This window comes from Aulonocara stuartgranti, assembly GCF_965226115.1.
Source record: "Aulonocara stuartgranti genome assembly, chromosome: 3".
Lineage (NCBI taxonomy): Eukaryota > Metazoa > Chordata > Actinopteri > Cichliformes > Cichlidae > Aulonocara > Aulonocara stuartgranti.
In genome coordinates, this window is record NC_138941.1 from 66,546,051 (window position 1) to 66,566,452 (window position 20,402).

Sequence of the window (20,402 nt, forward strand, 5' to 3'; positions counted from 1 at the left end):
TTATTTTGAAGGTGAGGACATTTTCAAAGGCTCTCCACAGACACAAAGCTGACTTTACAGAGTCCTTCAGACCTTTCAACAGTGAAAACTCACATTCTTTACTATTCCTATGTATAGACATCTACACACACACACACACACACACACACACACACACACACACACACACACACAGACGTATGTATGTATGTATATACATACATATATACCTGCACACGTTCATACACATAGAAGGTGCATTATGCAGGAAGTGGTGACCGTGGATGTCCAGTGACTTGTGAAATCGGGATTGAGGAGTTATAGGTTATAGAGTCTAACTGCTGTTGGGATGAATGATCTGCAGTGAGGGTGTTTCAGTCTCTGACTAAAGGAGCTGATTAAGAGCAGATTAAAAACAACTCTTCACTCTATTATGGTATGTTATAATGTACACGGTATGAAGTATGTTGTGAATATTCTATAACTATAAGTATGTACAGGCTGTAGTGAGTACAAGCTATGTACAGGCTATGAACAGGATATAAATATGAAAAACTATACAGAATATGAAATAAATAACTTTACAGAATCTGAGATATACAGCTATACAGAAATGGGAACTATGCAAGTTGTAAACAGTTGTAGGATTAAATGTTATCGAATGTACAGAATGATTATTTACACAGAGCTATACAGTAGTGCAGTTAAGATAAGTGAGATATGTGGATAATTCCTACAGAGGCTATATAAAGTGCTGGTGGTTGTGAGTGGTGGTTCACTCCATGTTATTATTGTGTGTTTGAGGGTACAGTTGTCCATTGTGGGTGTGTGTATGTTCAGTCCATGAGTTTAACGTGGGTCAGATGTCAGGAGGCAGAGTTCAGGAGTCTGACAGCTGTGGGGAAGAAGCTGTTCCGGTACCTGGTGGTCTTAGTCCGGAGGCTCCTGTGGCGCCTCCCAGAGGGCAGGAGGGTGAAGAGTCCATGTGATGGGTGACTGGGGTCTTTGATGATTTTCCCAGCCCTGTTCAGACACCGCTTCCTGTAGATGTCTTTTATGGCAGGAAGTGGTGCTCCGGCGATGCGCTGAGCAGTTTTCACGACCCTCTGCAACGCCTTCCGGTCCGAGGCAGAGCAGTTCCCGTACCAGACTGTTATACAGTTGGTCAGGATGCTCTCGATGGTGCAGCGATAGAAGTTAATTGACTTTTTGATGGCATTTTACACACAGTACTGGTACAGAATCTAAAAAATGTGGGAAAATGCTGGCATCATAAACAGTACTTAGCTACGTCTGAAGAAATTATGATGGGACCCTAAAAGAAATACTATACAAAAATGGATTTCTATACATTTTACATCAGATGAAAATGTTTTTTGTAAGATTCAGATAATTATTTGTTAAAAGCGAGACATTTTAAATGAGAATAAGAAAGAAAAGTATTTCTTTGTGCCCCCCTTTCAATGTTAATGTTAATAAGTTAATGTAACTGACTGTAAAAAGTCAGCATAACGAAAATAAACTCCACCTAAACTTGGTTATATCTGACCCAGATAGACTGCAGTCATAACTTCTTACCTGAAGTTCAGTTCACCGCCTCGGGTCTCTGCTGCTCCTGCCTTTCCGTTATCCACCTGCCAGCGTGTTGCATCTGCTGGCCTCCACCACTTGCTAATGTTACTGAATCTGTGGAAGCTCCGCAATAGCCACCACCAAACAACTGAGTTATTTTTACAAATCTCCCTTCATCTGGCCAATCCACCACCTTTCAGTGTTTATACCGTTATGGGAAAAAAAAACCATCGGCCCATAAAAACGAAAAATCACCATCGGCCCATAGGGCAAGATGGCCGGTATGCCCGATGCCCGATGGCCAGTCCAGCTATGCTCATCAGCTGTTTTTTCTTTTACTCTAAATTGAAACTGGCTGAGCAGCCACATTTCCCACATGGTCATATGAGTCTTTCCAGTTTCCCCAGAATGCACTGTTTTAATCTGCATTTCTTTCTATTCCTCACAGATGATATTGTGATAAAGATCTTGTCTCTAGATATTGACAGCTGCAGTAGGTGCTGTAAAATGTATTAATTTAGTAAAAGTGACATGTGTGTTTTAGCCTTGAAGATTTCATATGTTATGAAGTTATGAGGGAACAATGTGCCAGAGACAGACGACACCAGAGTCAAGTTTGTTGGTTTTAAACAGACTTAGTGTTTTATTTACATTTTGCCTTCATAAACTATTTCTTCATGTTGTTTGAGCGATCAGACCTGCTGGAGTTATGATCAATGTTTTTTTAACTTTTCAATTTTAATATATATTTTGAACTTTCATTTTCTCCTATGTTTTTTGTATTGTGTAAAGGATTAACAAAAAAAACCTATTTGTTTGTCAAATATCTGTATAGCTGGAGTGGGCAGGAACAAGCTATGGGGTGACAGAGGTGAAGGGCTTGCTGTTTTAAGTGGATCATTTTTCCATCCTGATGATCAGAAGAGTGTTTGAGGGTTTCAGAGACCCTTCAGAACAACAGTAAGTGTTAAAAAATGATGTTCTTCAGCCTTTTCTGTAATCTACATCAGTGGTCCCCAACCTTTTTTGTTGAAAGTATGGCAGATAAATACAACAAAATAAAATGATACGACCAAGACAAAAACTGGTATTTTGTAAATATAATACTAAACGCAAATTCACTGTGTAATTGTATAACTTTATTAGCAGCATTCTCCTGAAATGCGCCAATAACACTGAGAGTAACATCCTCTTCTCTGCCCCTTAATGTTTTCTGGTCGCTATGGTAATGTGTAAATATTTCTTTCAAAAAAGACACAAAACTACAACACAAGAAAAGACCCAGGGAAACCAAGTTAACGATAAAAAACTATGTTTATTGTGTTTATAGAGTTGCAAGCCTCAACTCATGCAACCCGGTACCAAATGACTCATGGACCGTCCTGTACTCTGAACACAGTCATGTGATTTCCAGGAAGTGCTGCAGCAGCTGCATGCACTGATGTTTCATAGGAAAGTCCAAACAACCTCACTGGTTCTCCATAAAGAACAAAGATTTGTTCTCTGTGGCTCCAACACAACTTAAAGACAATCAAAGGTGGACAAAGTTCTCAGGAACAGCTGTGGTTTTATGGAGGCTACAGCTAAATGCTGCCTCCTCCATCATTCACCTCTTTTATTATGACACATTTATGTGTAGTTATTACTTCCTCTTTCTTCAACACTTATGGGAAAGTCAAACAAGTAGCTCAAAGTTACTTCTCGTAATCAGTGACTTCATTTGAACCTTGAATATAATCTTGGTTAGATTTATGAAACTCAGATTCTCAGATTAGACATACCAACTCCAAACAAAGTAGATTATCACAACCAGATAACAGAGAAATGTCTGCTTTGCTCTGATCAGTGTTGCTGTTTGTCGGTGTGTTTGGGTTTGTGTTTGCAGGTGAACTGTTAAAAACCAAACAGTGTTTGTTTCTGTTAAATAGAATCAGCCTGGTTTACAAGTTCATGTTTCTCCAATAAATCACAAATATACATTTTTTGTTTCAAAAGTTTTTCCATCAGAAAGGTGTGGAGGTTGTTTCAGTCTGACATCGTGGTCATGCTGTCTCATTAATGTCCACAAAGATAATTTAGAAGGTTTCTAACTATTAAAGTAATTCACTTTTAATTTTATACAAATACATTGTTTTTCTTTTCATATGTGATTATAGTCCTTAACATGGACCATAAATTCATACAAAAATGCTTTATTATGAAAGACTAATGGTATAAAATGTATACATAATATATACAGGGTGGGCCATTTATATGGATGCACCGTAATAACATGGGAATGGTTGGTGATATTAAAGTCCTGTTTGTGGCACATTAGTATATGTGAGGGGGCAAACTCCTCAAGATGGGTGGTGACCATGGTGGCCATTTAGAAGGCGGCCATCTTGGATACAACTTTTGTTTTTTCAATAGGAAGAGGGCCATGTGACACATCAAACTTATTGGCAATGTCTGAGCACTGAGTGATGGGATATGTAGCAATCAAACCATGCACTAAAACAAGCCTATACAAATTGCAGGAAATTACCACAAGAACATGTCATAGGAGGACAGAATGAAGGGAGATGTAAAGTCCCAGGATGTAATGGTACTCCAAATGTCAAAGAACAGAAATGTGATGTCCACCTCTGATTCATAAAGTTTCACACATTCAGACACACAAAAACACAGAGACAAACACGATCACACATACAGACCCTTGCATCGTGCATGATATTGCACACAACCTGTGCCCACCTGATCCCAAAGTATCCTTGGGCAAGATACTGAACTCAAGTTGCTCCTGAAGTGTTTCTCAGAGTGTGAATGTTAGATGGAAAACATGTATAAAAGGTGCTTGTGTGAATGAGGCATGTTGCATTAAGCGCTTTGATGCTCAAGTACAATATAAAAGTGCTCTATAAAAACAGTCAATTTACCATTTATTTAATGGTAATTAAATAAATAATTACCATTAAATAAATATATTTAATTTATTTTATTAAAAACTTCTATGAAAATCAACGTGATGTTTGTTTTAAAAAAATTACAATTTTCAATCAATTAGTTGTTTCTTTCATAAAAGTTCTGAATTAGAAAAATGTGACATTTTGGGAGCCGCATTGCACATTTATTGATTCAAATATAAAGCAGGAGCTCCAAACTCCAAGAAAGTACAGTGAAATATTTTTTTCTCTAAAAAACTTTAATTCATGCCAAAGAGGATTAAACTCTTTAAACTCTCTAAACTCTTTCAGTCTGTTAGACTGGCACAGCTAACCACAGGTATGTTACTTATGAAGCTCTGAAATGACTTTACATCCAAAAGAGACGAGAACAAAACAACAGAAAAATAATGGAGCTCCGAGTTCAAATACAGCTGATGAATGTGCTGAACATCAAAGAGGAAATCTGATATGATTCACACACAGACACATGATTCTACTGCTGAACCAGTCTGACCAGGATACTGAGACACAATCTTCCATCAATTCCATGAGCACAAAACAAGAACAGGACAGGAAATAAAAGGCGGGCTTAGAATAAAAGCAGACAGAAACAGTAACAGATGCATCTGTTGTTTGTCAGTAAATGTGAGCGACACTCTGACAGGCTGTAACTTGTGCTGGACAGTCTCCTGTCCCACATGGTGATACGCTGAATTATCAGAGCACAGATCAAACATCCAGAGCACCTCTGCTTGTTCCTGTTCTCTACATCACAGACATGAACCTGCTGAAGTTTACTCACATTATTATACATCATACTGATCCTCACACACTGACAGAAACCACATTCTGTCTTCAGACTGTGACAGGTGGAGTGGGTTTCCAGCCCCCACCCGTGTGTACTTCAAGGACCTGAAATATTTATAGTATTTCAGGGTTTCATTAAGTTATTTGACAGAAGGATCAGCTGACTGTGAGGGCTCAGAGTCAGCTGTGACTTTGTATTTGTTTGTCAAATATGTGAACTCACAGCTGATAGGTGGAGGAATGTGGTTGCTAAGGTGACGCTGTGGGTGCTGATGTCATAGATCTGAGGTGTGTCTGTTTAAAAACAGCTGACAAGGAAGCACAGCTCAGTTTGTTCTCTGGATGTTTAGTACAGAGGTCCAGTTTTATTTTTTTATTTTTTTTGCCCTTTATGTTTTTAAAATATTTTGATAATTTTTTTTTTCAATCATGATGATCAGAAAAGACTTTGAGGATTTCTTCAGAAGAACAGTAAGTGTTTTATAATTATATTTTTGAGTGTTTTGAACAAAGATGGACAAAGTTCTCCAGATCAGCTGTGGTTTTATGGAGGCTACAGCTAAATGCTGCCTCCTCCATAGTACAATTTACATTTTTATACAGTGATGTCATTTTGAAGTCCTTTGGCTGATGATGGTCTTTAGTGTGTAGCTGATGATTGATGATGAGAGAGGTGATGTTTGTGTTGTTCTGTGGAGATCATTCAAGGACTGAACCTGTTAAACACTCAGACCTGCTTTAGATTTATTATTTATTATTTAAATTATATTATTTAGATTTGAAAACAGCCTTTGAATAGCTGTAATAACCACTATGCGTGAAAGGGTTAATCTCACGTAGTGTTAACGTCATATTCTGTTGCTGACTGAAAAAAACAACAGACTCAGAGATTTAGAACAAAGTAGATCATCACAGGTAGATAACAGACAGATGTCTTATTTACTCTGATCAGTTTTTGCTGTTTGTTGGTATTTTTGTGTTTGTGTCAGCAGGAGAGATTTAACTGTTAAAAACCAAACCGTGTTTTTCTTTTTTGTGATTAATATTTTATTGTACTTTTAGAACACTACAGTCCACTGCGGAGACAGATTACATCACATAAAAAAAACCCATCAGCATAGCAGCAGAACAGTAGAGAATACCAAACCAAAATGAGGGGGGGCAAACAAAGCAAGAGATAAACAAAAGCATGGAAAGAAAAACAAAAACAACAACAAACAAACAAACAAAAAAACCCACAAAAGAAACAAAAACAGCCAGCCTTTGACTATGTGGGTCTTACTGCATGCCACACTCTGACATCCCTGAGAGTGCTTCATCAGAATTCCAATGACTATCCCACTCTAGGGTCTAGTCTGTTCGTTTTATTCTGGACAGATATGGATCCCACTTCAGATGGAAACTCTCCACTTTATTCAGGAGCCTGTATGAGAGTTGTTCTAGTGCAGCGAGTCTCCCTAGTTGAATATGCCATACAGAGACAGGTGGGGTGGAGGGGGCCTTCCACTGGGAGATAATGAGTTTACGCCCCAGCATCAATGCAGTCTGTACCCACTCAGCAGCCTTAGGTGGAGCATAGTTAAGGAGTGATGGGTCTCCCAAAACAAATAGTCTTGGTGAAAAAGGAATATCCCATCGTATGGTTGATTTGATAAAGTCATGTATCTCAGTCCAAAAGATTTGGGTTTTAGGACAGCTCCAAATCATATGGGTCAATGTGCCTACCCCAGTCTGACATCTCCAGCATTCAGGGGACTGAATGAGGTTCGCCCTATACAGTCTGTGTGGCGACCAGTAAATTCGGTGTAGTAATTTGAATTGGATTAGTCTCGTTCTAAGTTCCCTGGACACCTTTTTACTAATCTGCAAAATTGCAGTCCATTCCTGATCTGTAAAAGCCACACCAAGGTCAGATTCCCAAGCTAACCGGAGGGCAGGTAGTCCTTTACTCGTGCCCGTAACAAGCATTGAGTAATATTTAGAGACTTCACGACCCCCCCCCCCCCCCCCAAAGATTTTTTTGATGTAGCTGAGATATTCAATATTTGGAGGTGGTGTGGAGGGGGAACCAAAGGTTTTGAGCAATAAGTGCCGGAGCTGCAAGTACCTCCAAAACTGACTTTGTGGCAACTGAAACTGTGCTTTAAGGTCGTTGAAGGACTTGAGAATCCTCCCCTGATACAGGTCTCCGAGAACAAGTATCCCTCTCTGGACCCACAGTCTCCAGAAAAACGGCGATTTATTAATGCAGAGTTTGGGATTGAGCCATATGGAAGCCTCAGTGTGAAGGTGGGAGTTAAAATTTAGTAGCAAGGCCACCTTCTTCCAGACCGTCTGCAGGAAAGAAAGAATGGGGTGGGTTTGTATATCTGGTGGGAGCTTGGTGGTTAAAATGTGCATCGGAGGGAGTGGTGAGCACAAAGTACTCTCCAGACTAAGCCATGGGGGGGCTCGTTCTGGAGGGAGAGCCCAGTGAACCATGTGTCTCAGACTGAAAGCATAATGGTAAAATAGTAGATTTGGGACCCCCAGGCCACCCGACTCCACTGGTTGCTGTAGCTTTTTAAGCTTTATTCTAGGGCGTCTGTTATTCCATATGAATTGGTTGCATAATCTGTCAAATTGATGGAAATATTTTGATGGGATTTCTAGCGGGAGTGTTTGTAGTAGGTAATTAAATTTTGGAGCACAATTCATTTTGATGATGTTAACTTTACCCCAAAGGGTGAGGAACAAAGGGGACCATCTAATTATGTCGGTTCTGAACTTGTCCAATAGAGGTTCAAAATTAGCCTGGACTATGTTGTGTAACAAACGGGGGAATGTAATGCCCAAGTATTTAATACCAGTCTGAGGCCAGCTGAAATCCCCCAAACCGTGTTTTTCTCTGTGAAAGAGTTATTATGTCTCAAAGAAATCATTACATTAAATTTCAGCACTTTTCTTATGACGCACTTTATGGTCGTCCTACAGTCCAACCTACCAAACGTCACTTTAACGCGACTTCCCTAAGACACATCGGAAGTGTGGAATTTGAACGAGTGGCTGAAAGACAAAACTTTCAGCATTGTTTAAACCTTAAATTTAACCTCGTGCAGTCAAGTGTTAATCTTAAGGTCTATTATGCACTGAAAAAACCAACAGACTCAGACTTTTAGAACAAACTAAGAGTCAGATCAGCAGAAACAAAAACACGGAAATGTTTCCTGTAACTGCGTCGCTCTGCTCGACTTTGCTGTTTGTCGGTGTCTTCGTGTTTGTCTCTGCAGGTGAGGTTTATAAACCAAACAGTGTTTCCCTTTGAGATAAAGAGGAATAAACATCAGTCTGGTTTACATGTTACTTCCCAAACAATTAGTTTCATATTTAATTAGTTTGTCTGCTTTTGTGAAGACATCACGAGGTTTGGTGGTGTCTGTGTGCAGTTTCCAGCACAGAGACAAAGAAGTGTAATGTGTGTGTCAGTGTGATGTGTTGTAGTTTCAGGAGTCAGTATACAGCCAGAGGCCGATCTACAGACGTGGCATGGAGTGGCATGCTCCACCCTAAAATGATCTCTTGCCACCTCTAGTGCCACAGTAGTTTTATATATGACATTGTTGTTTGTTAAGGTGTGGCAACAGATTATATTAGGCTGGCACATGCCTCTCTATGCCACCTCTGCAGATCTGCCCCTGAGTTTTAAATGGTTGTACAAAGAAATGTCAGAATCATTGTTTACATTGTAAGGCACATTACACAATGTTACACTTGCGATATGTGTAAAGAAATGGCTTTGATTTTACCTGTGATTTCCACACCACCCTAAGAACATTTCATTACATCCAGCCCTGTATGCAGCTACAAAGCTTTTAGTTCAGTGTATACAAACAGCTGTAGCTCCATAAAGGCAGCATGCAGAGACTCACAGTGTCTTATAATGAGAGGCTGCTTTCTCTCACACATTATGTTCACTTATTATCAGCACATGTTTCACTGTATAAATGTTTATATTTCATCCTCTTGGCTTTGGTCTCAGCAGGAATATATTAAGGTCTAAATCTAAATCTCTGTCAAAGAGAGAGTGAAAGATAGAAATAGATAATAAAATAAAACAGTGAAAAAGAGGGAGAGAACATAAAGAATTGCTCTTTGTAGGTGTTCTGGTTTTGCTTGACAGACCTTCATCAACAATAAGAGAAATATTTTTTTGTATATTAGCCTCAAAGTATTATGTTTGTAATGTATTGTACTGCAATGATAGCAAAAAATAATGTGTATGTGTACTTTTTTCCTCTTTCAGACAAGAAAACCATCACAGCTGAGTCTGGACAGAACGTCACTCTGCCATGTCGAGCTACAAACAACAACATCTTAGCTGTAGAGTGGAGCAGAGCCAACCTGGGAGATGAATATGTGCTTTTGTACAGGGATGGCCGATGTGAACCAGACGATCAGCATCCATCTTTTAAGAACCGGGTGGATCTGCAGGACAGACAGATGAAGGATGGAGACGTGTCTTTGATTCTGAAGGATGTGACAATTAATGACACTGGAACATACGAGTGTCGTGTCAAGACAGGAAATAATCGCAGGAAAAGAGCAAATCTCAGTGGTGAACCCATCAGCATCATCAACCTGAGTGTTGTTGTTCCTCCAGGTGAGTGATTAGAGTTGAGTGTGTGTGTGATCAGAGGTGAAGCTGCTTCCTGGTTGTTGATGTTTGTTTCTAAAGATGTTGTTGATGAGACTTTGTAGAAAGCAGCTGGTCTGAGTGATGTGATCAGAGTGCAGTAGATAATGTCTGACAGCAGTTTGAAGAGGAAATGGATTCTGTTCTGTTCTTCACTCATCACCTACCTGACAGCTGACACCTCACACCTGTTTCTCACCTGCAGGTCAGACAGGAGGAGGCACAGAGGCTGGATCTGTTGGACTGATTGTTGGTCTTCCAGTTGTTATTTTCCTTCTTCTTGTTGGTGGTGCCTTTGTTGGTTATTTGATCTACAGAAAATATAAACAACGTAGCCAGGACTCATATTGCCCCACCACTGAACCACAGATTGAAATGTCTGAGATATTTCTGAGTTCTGAATCTCCTGCTAATGAACACAATGACAGAAATGACCCGGAAGAAAACAGCTGTCACCAGCACTCCACAAGGATTCCTGATGCCACTCTGACACTTGAGAATGAACTACTTCCTCCTCAGGAACCAGCAGCAGGACTGCTTCCAGAGACATCAGAGTGCAGTAGATAATGTCTGACAGCAGTTTGAAGAGGAAATGGATTCTGTTCTGTTCTTCACTCATCACCTACCTGACAGCTGACACCTCACACCTGTTTCTCACCTGCAGGTCAGACAGGAGGACTCACAGAGGATGGATCTGTTGGACTGAAAGTTGGTCTGAGTGTTCCCATTGTGCTTATTGTTGCTCGATTATTGATCAACTGAAAACATAAACAACAACAGTGTCCGGATTCATACCAGCCCTTCTTGAAGTGCAGTAGAACTTAAATGTCTCAGAGCTTTTTACATAAGAATGCTGTTTAATGGCAGCTTGCATCATTATGGCAAAAAAGCAGAAGTGAATCTTACTGAAGAAAGTAAAACAATAGATTCCAAGTAGAAAAGCAAAAGAGCTGCTTCATTTCACAGGCAATGGTTAAATAAAAAGCTAACCGTCCCTCAAGTAAAAAGGAAAAAAAAAAACAGACATTCAACAGAAGAAAAAAGGTAAAAGCACCAGGACCAGCAAATCTATCAACTGAAAATTGGAAACCAGAATTATTTAAAATTATATATTCTCAACCATCTGTGGGAGAGTCCCAGGAAATTAAAGTGATCCAAGAAGGATCAAGGACATTTTTAATCTGCAGGGTGAGAAGTTTATGGAATAAGAGAAAAGATACAGAATAATGAAAATGTGTTGACAAAATGTTATCGCCTACACTTTACTGTTAGCATTTCATGTTCTTTACATCTATTGTTATCAATTTACTGCTAACACTGAGCAAATATGGCTTCTGATCTATTGTAATATTGTACATTATTATTATTAGTAGTAGTATTCCGTTTTGGTGATGTGTGGTTTCAAACACACACAGTTCTTCATCATTTGATTGTATGTTTGGTCTCAGGCAGCTAAATTAGTTTGTAGAGAAAAAATTATGTCAGATTTGTGTTTGTGACGTTAGCATGTTCTACTCTTTACATTTGTGTGGAACACACATTAGCTCATATTTTCAAACAAAAGTTAATAAATCATCACATTTGAAATATTTGGGAGTATTTCCAAACAAAACATTCTGTTATATGATATAAAACTGTTATATAACTATTCCGTGTATGTTTCTCTCGAATAGGCATGAGCAGCAACATATTTTGTTTCTGACTCAATTTGTTTGAAGGTAACTTTTATTTCCATTGATGTCAGCAATTTACTCTGTTCACAGTTTGCTTTCTGATCAGTATTCATGAGTTCTGTGAGAGCTCAGGTGTTCTCCCCCCCCACTGCAAAACTTTTTATAAATTTACATTTCAGTAGAGGACAATCTTCTGGATGGTTGTTACTTCAGTTTAAATATTTGAAGAGCTGGTTACACATTTTTTTTTATTTATTTTAAGCTTTTCATAAAAGTTTGCTAATAAAGTTCTACTATAAAAAATAGTACTGTATTGTGGTCTTAATCAAGTCTTTGGTCATCTGTTTCTTCTGGCTGTTGAAGCAGATTTTCTCTGAGCAGAAATCAGCAAGAGTAAGACTCAAATAATCCTGACGCTGTCTCTGTCCTGGAGCAGATTGAGAGATCACAGTCAGATCTGAGTCTGTAACAAGGATGTTTCACTGTAAACGAATGAGTCCAACAGAGCAGGAACATGTCAGGAGTTTGTAAATTGGGTGGGCGGGCGTCAGACAAAGAACCACTCCGGCTATACCCGATGGTTTTCAACCACTGCAGGTAAAACACTTATAAAGGGTCCACCTCAGTGATTATAGCTCCTCCTGCAGCCTCCTCGCTCATCCATTTTTATGTCACAGACAAAGAAGGCAGAAAGTACTTAAAGCAGAAAACCTAGAGTTTGATCCTTTTTAAAAGTGCAAGTGAAAAATGCATTTAAATTACTTTATAACAAAACAACCGTTGTATCATTACAATATCTCAAGTCCAGTTAAAGGTTTCTTCTATAGAACATTTTAAGAAACTAAATCAACAATAAATATAAACCCAAAAAATAAAACACTAAATGAAGCTTTGATTACATAATAAAAGTCAGGACAGGAGTAAGGATAGTCATGTGACCTGTAGGCCGTTTCCTGATTAGCCTTAAAAATAAATTCTTCTTTTTCTTGATTACATGTGTGGTCACATTTTTTTTTAATCATTTCTTGTTATTTTTGTGCCATCCTAAATTGTGCCACAAGGGGGCACCTCCTACCTATTGATCTCACACTACCTGTCAGTGATTCCACCTCATTTGTTTTTTTTGTTGTTGTGATCAAATATAACTGTTGGCAGCTCTCATTTCAGGGGCCTGTTACATAATAATAATAAGTAGAAAAATAATTCACTTCAGTTAATCTCAGTATGTTTGTGTATTTGTATATAACAGAACCCAAAGATGCTCTCTCTTCCCTTTATTTATTCTTATTCTCCTCTGCTTTATAACACTGACTTTAGTAGCGTGTGGTTGGAGTTTACTGTTTTAGCTCATATCCCCCTCTCTCACTGAAGGTGATGTATGTTCATGTTTAAGAGGTCTTTTTTTTTTGCTTTGATTCAAAGGGGTTTGTCAGACAGCTTTTCAGAGAAGAGAGACATGTTTTGAGAGCATCATAAATTTAGCCCTTTATGTACGCTCTTCTTTTACTGTTTTTTGTTTGTATAGAAAGTTTTTGATGTTTAATGTTTTAATTCAAAGTGTTTTATCAACAAAAAACTTTCTCACTTGCATGTTGTGTCTTTTTAAGGGTAAAAGATAAGTCACGTTGTTACACACCGGCCCGAAGCCGGGGTGCAACACAACAAAAAGATAAACCCGATACATAATAACGACAAAAAAAAAAAACACACCACGGCAGAATGACGAGAGTTGGTTAATTTATTTACTGAACAGGTAGCGAGCTTCAGGGTGGGCGATGCCAAAACAACAAACAAAACCCACTAGAAAGAAAAACAGAGCTAACTTACCTCCCACGATCCCAAAACAAAATACAATTCTCTAACCTGTCTCCCTACCCGAAACAGGAGAAAAGAGGGGAATAAAAGAAAACGGCTTCCCACCCCTACAGCTACCAAGCCCAGGTACAACCCTTTTTCAACATTAATATTGCAGCCCCGTGCAGTCACACACCACGACGGTCCCCAGTCACACAGCTCACGGGGAACCAGGAAGTCTCCCCGCCGACCCAGTCCAACCCCTTTTGTAGCTGGCCTCTTTCCTTCCTCCACCAATGGGTGGCCTCCACCTGGAAACAAGCAACACTAAATACAAATACAAACAATAACAACACCGTACCGCAAATAATGACCCTGGGTCATAACAACGTAAAAAAGGGGAAAAAGTGCTCAGAGGAAGAGGGCGGGCTTTACTTGGTGTCAGTGACAGAAATGAAAAAAAGCTCAAATGAGTGAGAAGGACGATGAAGGAAACATCTGTGCTGTGTCTGCTCTGTAAGTAGAATCTCTGTGTTTGTTTGAATTCTTGTACTTTGACTGTCTGCTCTCCTGATAACTGATGATGGAGGAGAAGACATGAAAAACAAATCAGGCTGAATTCAAGTTCAAAACACCACGAGGACCAACTGCAGGTCTGAACTGACTCTTTATCTTTGCTCAGGAGTCGAGGAAACACAGCAGGCAGTGAAAAGATCAAATCATTCACTCATTATATCAACACAGCTGCACAGTGGACACATGAATTTAGTATATATACTTAACAGGGCTGTAGTCTATTGAATAATAGTTTAAAAACAACACAAGCTATTTAGCTCACAGAGGTACACTGGTAGTTCTGTTTGTGTGGAGTTGTTCTTTATGTTCACCTCAAACAAACCTGAGTGTCATTTCTCTTTAGTTCTGATCTCACTGCTGAGCTGCACAACAAACCAAGGTCAGTAACCTTCTTCTGTCACAGTTTAAACCTGAGAAATGCTCACTGATATGACCTGATTGGGTTCATGTTTTAATTTGATGTAAACCTGATGATGATTCACCAATTGTTTGGTCAAAAGTTTAACAGATCATCAGTTTTTCATTTTAACCCTCACAGCTCGTCTGACTGTGAGTCCCAGCAGCTCTCAGTTCTTTAAGGAAGTCTTTGTGTCTCTGAGCTGTGAGGAGGACGACAGCTCTGCTGGATGGACTCTGAGGAGAAACACAAGCAGACAACAGAGGACTCAGTGTGGAGATGTGTGGGGAAGAGGGACTGGTTCTTCATGTAATATTAGTACACTATTCACTCAGGACAGTGGAGTTTACTGGTGTGAGTCCAGAGAGGGTCCCATCAGTAACATGGTTAACCTGACAGTCACTGGTAAGCTGAGTGTGTGGAGTTAGTGTTGATGAAGCTGTGTGTAAATGGATGAAATGCTGTAGTTTGTCTCTGTGTTGAGGTGGATCAGTGATCCTGCAGAGTCCTGTCCTCCCTGTGATGGAGGGAGATGACGTCACTCTGCTCTGTAAAACAAAGACCCCTCCCTCCAACCTCCCAGCTGCTTTCTATAAAGATGGCTCCCTCATCAGGAAGCAGCCTACAGGTCACATGACCATCCAGCATGTTTCCAGGTCTGATGAAGGCCTCTACAAGTGTGACATCAGCGGTCATGGAGAGTCTCCATCCAGCTGGATCACTGTCACAGGTGACACACTCACCTGTCTGTGTTTCTGCAGCTTTCAACATTCACAATGTGACGACAACTTAATGACTGTGTTTGCTTTATTTTAGGGGAACACACCACCACACCTCCACCTACATCCACACCTCCACCTACATCCACACCTCCACCTACATCCACACCTCCACCTACATCCACACCTCCTTCTGGTTCCACCTCCATCACTCTTCCTCCATCACTCTCTCCTCTTGATCTCTCTGTGCTTTCATTTGTTGGATCAGTCTGTGTTGTGGTTCTACTGGTGTTACTGGTTCTGCTGGTGAGACGATGTGTTCACAGGAAACCTGAAGGTGAGACTCAGACTTCCTGATCTTTCATGTCTGAGTTTGTTTAGTAGAATAAAGTTCACATTCATTATGATCATTAAACAAAACAAATAAGAAAGGTCAGGATAGGTTAATTAAAGAATCTAAATAGTTGTGAATGCGTGAGTGAGAATGGTTTTCTGTCTCTGTGTGTTGGCCCTGCGCCTGACTGGCGACCTATCCAGGGTGTACCCTGCCTCTCACCCTAAAACAGCTGGGATAGGCTCCAGCGCCCCCCGCGACCCTGAAAAGAATAAGCAGAGGCAAATGGATTTATTAATTTATTAATTTAAAAAACCAAACAAACCAAACAGTAAAACCCAAGAATCATATGACCTCCTATGAGCAATTGCTTTGTTGAAAGTGGGAAGGAAAATCTGCCTTTTATCAGGAAGGAACCTCCAGCAGAAACAGGCTCAGGGAGGGGCAGCCATCTGCCCTGATTGGTTGGGGTGAGGGGAGGCAGACAGACAGAGGCACGCTGTGGAAGAGAGGTAGAGATGTATAAGGGCTAATATTTAAATGCAGAGAGGAATAAAAGCACATAGTGAGTGAAAAAGGTGACTGACAAAGAAACACTCGTGCATCGTTGGAATCTTGCTTTTCGGCACCACTTTGAGACAAACAGGGAAAAAAGCTCACATATTAATTTTAATATGCGCACTGATGTAATCTGGTCAAAAATAACCAGAGGGTTTCTAAGTGTTCCTGAAGTTGTATAGTTTTAATGTTTTATTTGGGAATAGAATGGTGTGTATGTGTGAGTTTGGTGATGGAGTTTTTAATATGGATGAATTATGAATTTTTTATGAATTATTATGTCTACTTTTTATGTTTTATGGACAACAGATGGAAATTAGCCCTTGGCTATAATCTGGTATGTTTACATTCATGTAAGTTTTTTTTTTACATGTATGTTCATTAACATGCACTGTCCTAAATAAAATAAAGAGTAATAAAGAGTAAGGCCAAGGTAATGATATCAGTACATATCTGGTTAGATACCACATGTCTGAGATTTATTCTGTTTCGAATCTCTGTTTAGAGATGTAATTCACATTATTTGGATCATTTCAGCAGATCAAGAAGAAAGTGAAGAAGACGACCTCATCACTTATGTCATCATTGAGATATCAGTTCATCAAGAACAATCTGACAAAGAAAGACGAGGTAGTATTTTTATTTTTTTTCTTTATGGTGGGCTGTGGGTCAAAGGTCTGTTTTTAATATTCTTAGTAAGTATATAAATAATCTTTTCCTAAAGAAGTATTGCAAACCAATAATAAAAATGATTAAAAAAAAACATGTAAACAGAGAGACATTACAATTTTATCTAAATGAAAATCTTCAACAAATATATTTGCTAATAGTAGTGTATACTTTATTGATCCCCTCTCTCTCTGCGTTTGACCCACTCACTCAGTGAAGCAGTGGGCAGCCACACTGGGGAGCACTGTGTAGGGACGGCACCTAGCTCAAGGGTACCTCAGGGTAACCGTTCAGTGGACTCGAACCACCAACTTTCCAATAATGGGGCGACCACTCTACCTACTGAGCTATCGCTGCCCCAAAAAGAGCTAATTGGCAGCTGAAACAGGAACACATATTTAATAGAAAGATGTGAGATATATTGCATTTATTTTATTGTGTCAAATATGAACTCCCTAATGTTCATAGCCAGGGATCTGTCCGCTCCTGGCCACTGCCAAGCACACAATGTTTCCTGACCTCTAAAGTGCCTTGTGCGGGTGGTGGTGGTGGGCATACAAAAGGGTTGACTAATGTCCCTTTTTTGGGCTATGCCCAGCCAGGCCCGATGGACCTCTGCTCAAAGGAGTTTTTGAATTGCTCTTTATCTGATCCCAGGACCAATTTAGCAGATCCTACTAATCACACACAACGTGCTCTGTTTACGGAAGTAAAAATGGCAGCTACAGAGTTAGTAGGTGTTGTTGCAGCAATATATCAATTTCTGCAGAGTCATAACTGACAGAATTTTGACAAATTAACTAGAGAGAAAACTCCGTTTTTGTCCATTGACTCGCTCCGTCTCCAGTTTCTGCCCCATGCTTTCTAGTTTGTCTTTTCTGGCACTGATAATTGGTAGGTACAAAAGTGACCTAGGTCGGATTTGAAAATATCGGATTTGTGCTGTTCAAACTGTCATAACATGATTGGATATGGGTCGCATAGGGTCAAAAAAAGTTAGATTTGATGCACTTTCGCATTTAGTGTGAACGTAGCCTTAGAATCTAATCCCTGGTTTTTGCAGATGATGTGGTTCTGTTTGCTTAATCAGGTGAGTTTTCTCCGAGGAGTGCCTCGCCTCTCCCTTAGAGATAGCGTGAGAAGTTCAGCCATCCCGGAGAGGCTCAGAGAGAGAGCTCCTCCACATTAAAAGGATCCAGTTGCGGTGGTTCGGATATCTGACAAGGATGCCTCTTGGATGAGGTGTCCCACTGGGAGTACGCCCAGGGGCAGACCCAGGACATGCTTTAGAGATAATATTCCTCAGCAGTCTTTGGGAATGATGGTGTTTCCCTGGACAAACTGGAGGAGGTGGCCAAGGAGGTGGAGTTCTGGGCTTCTCTTCTTAGGGTGCTTCCCCTGCAGATAAGCAGAAATAAATGTAACAGATCAGCAAATTTCTTTAGCGAGTCTTTGATTTTAACTAATGACTCAGCCTCAGGTCCAGATGGCAGGTATGTTGTGACACTCAGAACATTATCAGTGTTGTAATTGAGCAGTAGGACCTTAGAGCAGCTCTGATTAGTCTGACATGTATCTGCTGTCTGGTTTTTGGCCCACGTCAATTTATTGCCATATTTGCATATGGCAAATGATAAATGGCCTGTATTTGTATAGCGCTTTACTTTGTGTTTTACTTTGTCCCTATGGGCCCCAAAGTGCTTTACACTACATTCAGTCATCCACCCATTCACACACACGTTCACACACCGGTGATGGCAAGCTACATTGTAGCCACAGCTGCTCTGGGGCGCACTGACAGAGGCGAGGCTGCCGGACACTGGCGCCACCGGGCCCTCTGACCACCACCAGTAGGCAACGGGTGAAGTGTCTTGCCCAAGGACACAACGACCGAGACTGTCAGTTGTTCGTTGTCGGTCGATATAAAGAAAACGACTGAATTGACAAGATGTTGTTTAATATAATAAACACTTTTTACCGTTTCAAAGTTCGGCAAACTGTAAAACCAACTTCCTGTTGTTGATTACAGTTCATCCATCACACATAAACGTTCTCACCACAGTTTTTACTGGTTTGTCTAACAATAGTGTTCATGTTGTGAGAACGTGTTTGCTTTGTGCTCTGTGGTGAAGAGTGTCAGTCTGCAGTGGAAAAAGATGGCAGCTTTGTGGTCGTCCACCTGCATCTTTCTCAGAAACAGCCTCCAGTTCTTTGTGGTCACTCAGTGTTTCACAGCAGAGGTGTTAAGATGAGAGAAAAAAAAAACTGTAAGAAGATGCTGCGGTTTATAAACCAGAACATCAGTGGCATGTAGCTCCTCCTGTTCATGACCCATCACATTTCTCAGGTTAGTGAACCGTGTGAAGAACAGAAAGAAAGTTCTTGTAATTTCTTCACTATATTGGACGATAAACTCTGGGAAGTCACACAAACAGTGTTTGGGGTGGACAAATTCATCTGGTTACAAATGTGACCCTTGCAATGGCCGGCACTGTCATGGACTCTCGTGATGAAACATTAGAAACAGTAAAAATGTTTTACTGTGTGTAGCTGCTCTGGTGTATTGTTGTAGCTTCAATGATTTTTGTTTTCATTTTGCAGATATTTATTTTGTAGTTGTGATCTACTCAGCAGTGAGAAGTGAAGACGTCAGTTCTGGACAAACAACCATCAGAACAAGCAGGCCCAGGTACAGCTGCTCTTTATCTTTGACTTTGCATAGAGACAAGCTCGCTGCTCATCCTGTTTGCATCCATCATGCTAAGATAAGCTGATCAAACCTCATCCTGGATCAAACTCAGAGCTCTGACCCAGTTGAACTGGGACTGTGTGTGATGCAGAGAGGTGGAGGTTGGAGGTCTTGACTGAACTACAAAGCTTGTAATCATGTTTCCTGTTGTTTGAACTGTGTGTGTTTGTGTTCAGACTTTAAACCAGAGCCAGACGTCGTCTACTCGTCACTGAAGTAGTCCACCAGTCCAACCACTGACGTCCAGCTGCTGGTCTCTAACTGGGCCCCCAGCACCTCAGACCAGAGTAAAAAAAAAATAGATAAAACACATTTTTATATGTTTTATGTCATTTTTTGTGTATTTTTTGTTGAAATATTTAATATTTTTTCAGGCTAAATGAGTAATGTGCAAAGGGCCTATATCCCGTGTATATTAGTTAGTGAAATCATAATTCAGAATGTCTTCAGAAACAAACACAATGTGGTGATAAGTATAACAAAGTTAGAAGAGATGGCGCACACATCTGCATCTGGTTAAAAGGAAAAAACACACAAACATGAAAGAGTTTGTCAGATTTGTGCTAAATGAAATAGCTGGGAGTGGAAATATGGATATTTACAGTCTTGTGCAATAAAGAATATATGTGTGTTGTATCACAAGACACAATAAGACCAATGTGTTTCACTGACTCATCTACACAAGCATTTTGTAGAGGGTATAAGTGTTGTGGCAGTTGTTCGGCTGGAAACGACTGTGAGGGCCAAATTTCAACTTTCTCAAATATGAGTTTGGCAGCTGCTCCAGTTGGTTATTGTCTGTTCCATTGCATCCCAGGGCTTCTCCTGGATCCTGTTGCCTCTTGTCAGGTTCTTGTGATGGGGTTGGGTGGAAACAAGAGGCAACAGGATCCAAGAGATGCCCTGGGATGCAATGGAACAGACAATAACCAACTGGAGCAGCCGCTGAAGAAACACTAAGGCAAGGTTTAAACTT

The 20,402-nt window shown here is 40.1% G+C and overlaps 1 protein-coding gene and 1 long non-coding RNA gene across 3 annotated transcripts in view; both read left to right on the plus strand.

The window, feature by feature from the left end:
- Positions 1 to 20,029, plus strand: part of LOC309696738 — a 29,465-nt gene extending 9,436 nt beyond the window's left edge. Inside the window, exons 3-4 of the long non-coding RNA XR_014273640.1 lie at positions 19,279 to 19,366; positions 19,603 to 20,029. This is a non-coding gene — a long non-coding RNA (uncharacterized lncRNA). The remainder of the gene's footprint in view (positions 1 to 19,278; positions 19,367 to 19,602) is intronic.
- On the plus strand, positions 8,295 to 11,935 carry LOC309695075 (programmed cell death 1 ligand 1-like). Of its 2 annotated transcripts, none has more exons than XM_082515496.1 (3): positions 8,295 to 8,554; positions 9,568 to 9,924; positions 10,163 to 11,935. In XM_082515496.1, exons 1-3 carry the CDS (start codon positions 8,485 to 8,487, stop codon positions 10,522 to 10,524), a joined length of 789 nt encoding a protein of 262 aa, XP_082371622.1. In that variant the 5' UTR covers positions 8,295 to 8,484; the 3' UTR covers positions 10,525 to 11,935. The 2 variants fall into 2 exon arrangements, with proteins under 2 accessions (XP_082371622.1, XP_082371623.1); XM_082515497.1 differs by having other exon boundaries at positions 10,622 to 11,935.
- Positions 20,030 to 20,402: the final 373 nt, after the last annotated feature.

Bases quoted from the DNA above. Each gene is read 5' to 3' on its own strand.
- LOC309695075 (XM_082515496.1), top strand. From the start codon at position 8,485: ATGTTTCCTGTAACTGCGTCGCTCTGCTCGACTTTGCTGTTTGTCGGT. The intron at 8,555-9,567 runs GTGAGGTTTATA...TTCCTCTTTCAG, and splicing joins CTTCGTGTTTGTCTCTGCAG to ACAAGAAAACCATCACAGCT. The intron at 9,925-10,162 runs GTGAGTGATTAG...TCTCACCTGCAG, and splicing joins GAGTGTTGTTGTTCCTCCAG to GTCAGACAGGAGGAGGCACA.